Source organism: Sinocyclocheilus grahami, unplaced genomic scaffold, assembly GCF_001515645.1.
Source record: "Sinocyclocheilus grahami isolate Dianchi unplaced genomic scaffold, SAMN03320097.WGS_v1.1 scaffold29.1, whole genome shotgun sequence".
In the NCBI taxonomy this organism is placed as follows: Eukaryota; Metazoa; Chordata; class Actinopteri; order Cypriniformes; family Cyprinidae; genus Sinocyclocheilus; species Sinocyclocheilus grahami.
In genome coordinates, this window is record NW_015505208.1 from 1,489,554 (window position 1) to 1,495,959 (window position 6,406).

Below are 6,406 nucleotides of genomic sequence, written 5' to 3' on the forward strand. Positions count from 1 at the left end.
TAATATTTGTTTATATATAATATATATATATATATATATATATATATATATATATATATATATATAGATTTTGACCTTTAAAAAAATATATAGGAAAAAGTAATTAAAGAAGCATAGTGAAAATTGAATATACTCTATTCTTTTAATTGTTTTCCTCTAAAATGAAGAAAACTACCTGTAATTGAATCTTCATCCTATAAGAAAAGATTTAAATTATATCAACGTTTCTTTAGTTTTCAGTCCTGCTGACCTGTGACTTTTCCATGATTATCCACCTACATCATTTCCATTTCAGGAGGTACCAAAGGGCGCTAACTCACAGACCATTCAACAGTGACACTCCTGGAACACTTTAGCCTCACACGTCTGAGGTCCGACAATGAGCAGACCGTCACAACCGCACCAGTCGGTATCAAGAGACCAGCTTTCACTAGCTGTCAAAACCAGCGCACAGACAATGATCAGCCAGATGGTCACACGGGCCCACAACCAGGTACGGCAACACGCATACCACACTCTAGAGGATACCTGAGATCCTTTTTTCTCTTAATTAGCACCCTAACATTCACAGACGGTCATAATTAGCAAACAAATGCTAATGTCAGGATCTGGTCTTTTTATCTTTAAGACGCCTTGTTAACCTGTCAAACCATGACATGTTTGGCGCTTCTCCATCTGTCTGTGGCTCTGTATTCACATTTGTCTGTGCATATAAGCCTCCCAGAAGTCTCGTCTCTCTGCCCACTGTCTGCAGCTTTCTATTAAGCCATCTATCTTCCTTTCCTCCCCTGATCTTTCTGTCAACCAGCCTGGGTGATTCTGCCATACTCTGAACTGTCATGGCTACCCTTGCGTCCTTCTCTCAGCCTGTCTCACAATTCACTTGTGCACTTGAGCTTGTGGGCCGCCCACTGGGGTGCCATATTGAACATGGCCTCCACAATGAAGATGCGAGATGACTGTGTCAAAACGTGTTTTTAAGAAGAAGGATAAAAACTATGATATATTTCACTGCTTATTTTTTCCATTTTGGTGTTGTTCCTTTACAGTTTCTCCTGTAAAATTACATATTTGTGAGTGTTTCTTCAATGATAGTCACTTTTGTTAATGTGGGCTTAAATTGAATTCCCTTTAAAACACTCTTCTCACTAATTTAATTAATTCATCTAATGACAATGTACAAATTATAATATAAATATTAAAATGATTTAAAATGACTATTTCAAGCTTAGTTTAGGACCTAAACTTTAGGTCATAGGTCTAAAAACGTAATATTTTTAGGATGGATTTGGGCCAAGGTTAAATCAATAAAATCTACACATAAAGGCATTTTGAGTCTTTTTTAAAATCATAATTAATAAAAAAAAAAATCTAATAATAAAGATTGATTTTTTTTTTGTTCTGAAAAAAAAATTGTTTATTTCAGTGACATACCAAAATGTTTTTTGTCTTACTCCTAAGATTTTTTGTCTTACTCCTAAGATTAATTTCTGAATGAATTCATGTTTTTGAATCAATAAATCACTTCTATTGGTGTAGCAATGTTTAAAAGGACAATTGTTTGTGAAGCTGTTTTTTTTCATGTAGGAGTTTGATTTGAAATTACAGTCTTTTAATGAGTAATCAGGAAGCTCTGCTTCATAAGCTATAACAAAATGAGAAAATATGTTTTAATAAAAAAATTTACCTAAAAGACTTACCTAAAACACCCATATATCTATTTTTGTTGAATAATCTACATCCAGTCTCGAGTAAAACTGCACAATTCTCTACTCCAAAACCTTTGAATTTCTGTGTACTCTGTGTTTTGCAAACTGGCCTATAATATTCAGTAGACATGACTGTTTGAACAGCATTTTGTCAGCATTCAAAAATAACCTTTTACAAATGAACATAAACCTCCTAATCCCAACGGACCATTGTCTGCTTTCAGATGACACTTCTGAGAATTCCAGTCTCTCAGCATCTGTCAAAAAATCTAGCATCCTTTTCACTTTTACATGCTCTGTACTTTCCATAGGTAGCTGCACAAATCTGCATGCAATGAACTCTTTAAAATCTTAAAGGCTACAAAAATTGTGACTGTATTTTAGTTGCTTGGGGAAGTATCATTCCATTTGCAGTTTATTTGGTGTAGTGAGCAGTTAACCCACACATTCCTCTATTACATTTCAGGCCCTACAGAGGAGTAAAGCAGTGCCACCTGATGTGCTCGAAATGGACGTAATTGAGTGGACCGAAAAGATAATTAATGAGCAATCAATGAACATGCAATAGAAGGGGGCACGTACAGCGTGCAGGGGATTCAGTCTAAGAGTTATGAATGATTTAACAGGGGAAGCAGACTTGCATGACAATATAAAACTGTACCAGTTGGACCAATTTAATCTACTATGACTCTAATCACTTTTACAGGTGGTCCACTGTATTAAGCCAGCGGTTGTTGTTTTTTTTACAACATAACACCAGGCTTTCATTGCACAGTGAAATACAAATAAACATTTTATAGTGTGCTTGCGTAAAACTGTTCATAAAAGAATATGTTAAGATTGCCTGTCAAATAAAAAGGTCCAAGAGTGTGTTTTGATCTACAAAGGTCATACAGTCACTTAAAAACACTACAGATAAACCTTTTCTTGTCTCGCTCATTTCCTGCCTTCAGTATTTAATTAATGTCGAGGGAATGAATGGCTGAATGTGGAAACTGCAAATTTTTTGTACATTCATTATTTAACTTGCAGTAGACCACACCATGACAGCTCTGGCTGCTGAGTCGTATAGCACATTTTTAGGTGATGAGTGAGATGTAAATATGATGTTATTAAATAGTGAAAACATATGGCAATGCGGCTGAGATAGTTTGGACACACAGATAAGATATTAATGTCACAATTTTCCTTTTAGTCTTCTCCTGGTCAGCCTTGCGAAACAATACATCTACGTACAATTTGCTTCCATCATATTTAGTGCGATGGTAGTCAATTATATAATTTAATAGAAATTTTAATTAGAAAAAAAGTACATAATCCAACTTTTCTGAATCCTCTAAATGAAGTTGACCTTAGTGGTGAACTGAGGCAGGGAGAAACTACTTCCTACATTTGACTGCACACACAATGTCTATAAAAAAGCCGCAAAAATGCAATTCTTTCATCATTTACTCACCCTCATGTCATTGTAAACCTGTATGAACGTTTTTCCTCTTTAGAACACAAAGATGATATTAAAAAAACTAGTTTTTTTTGTAATGAAAGTTAATGAGGTTAGATGTTGTTTTGGACCCCATTGACTTCAACTGTATGGACAAATCAGGTGAAATATTCTTGAAAATATCTTTTGTGTTGCAGAAGAAAGTAAGTCATACAGGCTTTGGTATGATATGAGGGTAAATTATTACAGCATTTTTCATTTTTGGGTGAACTATCCTTGAGCCAAAGATTTCATTTCAACCACAAACAATGATAAATTCTTACCTGTCCGTTCTTCTTGAGGTCCGCCCACATACTGGTCCCATCTCCTCCTCTCATCAGGACATGGTATGTGAAGAAGTAGATACCAGGTAGAGGGCATGTGAATTTTCCAGTGCTGGGTTCATAGTAGTTGCCAACATTGGTCACCACATCATCAAACTTGAGCACATCAGTGCCTTCATGTTGCTTGCGCAGGCCTGCGTAAAACGCTATCTTAGGGCTGTAGAATGATGGCACGTAACCGCCAGGCCCAGGACCTGGGGGCCCTTGTGGACCTGGCTTTCCAGGCTCTCCAGGTGGTCCAGGTGGTCCTGGGATTCCCGGAGATCCCCGATACCCAGACTTCCCTTTCTGGTTTGGAATATCAGGAGGTGCGGGTGAAACAGCCGTTAGCTCCTGGCCATGAGATGTGGTGTAGGGGTCACAAACCATCCGACAACTTCCTAGCATTTCATAATGACTTCCCGCATTGCCAGCTCCTCCTCCTTTAGTGCTGTGGACCAGTAAAGGGATGGTGACCAGGAGAATCAGAACCATGGCCACACCCACGGCCGCTCCTATGACACGCTTGCGACGGCTGAGCCGGGAGGCAGCAAGCGTTAGAAAGTCCTCCTCTCCTTTAGGTGGAATGGTGCCCGCCAGCGTGAAAGTTAGAGGAAAAACTCACTCAAGTGTGAAAGCAAATGTGCGTTTGGGTACAAAAGAACAGCCAAAGAGCCACAGATATCTACTGAGGAATGAGGCCAGTGGGGAGAAGGATAGAAGATGAATTTATGGATGAGACAAGGAGACTAAGAAGAGCATAGAGCATACAGAAAGGAGAGGGTGTGATGGGACTAGTGGTAGGACAGAGTGGAGAGCGACAGGAAGATCTGGAAGAACGAATAGGGACAGTGGTGGCTGCAACACAAAGGTGTGGCTCGGAAAAGAATAAAAGATGATTACAGAAACACAAGGTGGATCTTGGTCACCTAATATATGGAAATACTTGCAATACAGTATTTTTAAAGTGTTGGAATTTCTTTGCTAATAACAATACAAATCTTTTCATTCATCCCCTTGTTTGTTAACATTAAATATACAGTGAATTCTCTAAAACACAGAAGATGCTTTGAGGTTTTCTTTTGCATAAGTGAACAACAACAAACTCTTTTTGGTTTTTCCACTTCAAAGGTATTGTCCACCTAACAAAAGATGTGCAATTGAGCAATTGCAAAATTCAGTTCATGAAAGGCTAGATGAAATCACAGTTATCTGCTTGCAAAACAAAATTAAAATGAAGTCAAACCAAACACCTGACAGATGTGGCAAAACAATCTGTCATCCAGTGTTCCACGTTTCAAAATAAACTGATCCTGTACAATGAAATTTGTCCAACGCCCTGTATCGAAATCTGATGAGCCACAATCTATTGATCCTACTGTATATTATTATTAATTTTTCAGGGACATATGAAGACCCCTGTAGTCACTCTGGCAGGACTGGGAAAATTCCACAGAAATAGAACTGGAGGAGAAAAAACATGAAAAGACAATAAGGAAAATTTGTGAGGGCTATATTTTGTTTATATAAATATATATATATATATATAACACACTCAAATGTATTTCCATATGACCAGTTTTATCCTAAATTAAACATGCTGAAAGTTTTCTTTCGTTATTTCTCGCAAAATCCTAAACGTATCCCAAACATCTGTAATTTTATATTATTATTATTTTATTTGTTTATTATTATAATTATTATTATTTATTTTATCATAATGACCACTGAATTCCATAGAGGCCAACTGGCGTTTTTAAATATGCACAAATAAACAAATAATTAAATTAATACCAAAAAAAAAAAAATTTTTTTTTATACATTCAGAAAGCACGATGTGAAAGTATGACACAAGTGCGTAACTTCAAGTAGGCTACACCAAAAAGGCATTAAATAGACACTTACCTTCACTTCGGTGTTTATGGAAGATCTTTAGGATTAAAAATCGTCCTCTGTTTTCTGTCCTTACATTCGCCGAGTTCCGGAACAAATTAAAGGTGAATGTAATTCATATGCATCTTCAGCAGACGAAGACTCCTCTCTTTACTTCAGCAACAGACTGAATCGCAGAATAACGATTTCAATGCTTTTCAAATAAGGTGAGTTAACTTAATTGAGGTGCGACTATCACTTATTTATTCCTCGGACCGTTACTGACTGCACGCGTGCGTGAAACTTCCGCTTTTGTCGTTCGTTTTGTCGAGAGAAATAATAAAACAGCAACAGCGCTGGACTTCTGACTCCGACACCTGTGAGATTTTCACTCCACACACACACACTCACACACACTGTCCCCTCATTCCTCCATCCGGTCGACTCCTCCCTCCCTCCATCCATCCCATCTCATCTCATCTCATCTCATCCTCGCTCCTCTCACTGGCTGTGGTTTTTAGACACAGCCGCTGTGTTTTTCCAACTTAATCATCATTTAATGGGGGAAAGTGGTGTAAATGTTAATCGTTTATCATGTCAACAGCCTGTTGACTAATGCTTTTAAAAGTAAGCCATTCTATTAACAAAAGAGCTCTTGTGGACGACAGAAAAAAATGACTGGGTGAAGCATCTCTATCTGTTTGGGTTAAAGATGGAGCACTGTGATTTTTCAAGGCCATTGTGTGTGTGGCTCTGTTTCTCTAGCTTTCAGAGCTCATTAGTGAAGGACACTGAGACCATTGTGCTCTCCCTCGCTCTCTTTCTATCTATCTGTCTATCTATCTATCTATCTATTAACAAACTAACACATATATTCTATAGACCTAGAATAGCTGACAAATAGGCCTATTATGATGAATTAAAAAAAAAGTCAATACAACATTAAAACTGACTCATCACCGATAAAATAGGCTAAATTAACACTTTCATTCAGAGTTTGCATAGCATCACCTTGCAGCCAG

General features: G+C 37.5%; 1 protein-coding gene across 1 annotated transcript in view; it reads right to left on the bottom strand.

Annotated features, from left to right (window-relative positions):
* The window catches only part of LOC107571784 (complement C1q-like protein 4), a 13,656-nt gene extending 7,840 nt beyond the window's left edge, over nt 1-5,816 (bottom strand). Inside the window, exons 1-2 of the mRNA XM_016258160.1 lie at nt 5,418-5,816; nt 3,474-4,976 (exon numbers count right to left, since the gene is read on the bottom strand). Of these exons, the coding sequence (XP_016113646.1) occupies nt 3,474-4,007 (534 nt within the window). The 5' untranslated portion in view covers nt 4,008-4,976; nt 5,418-5,816. The remainder of the gene's footprint in view (nt 1-3,473; nt 4,977-5,417) is intronic.
* Between the last annotated feature and the right edge of the window lie 590 nt (nt 5,817-6,406).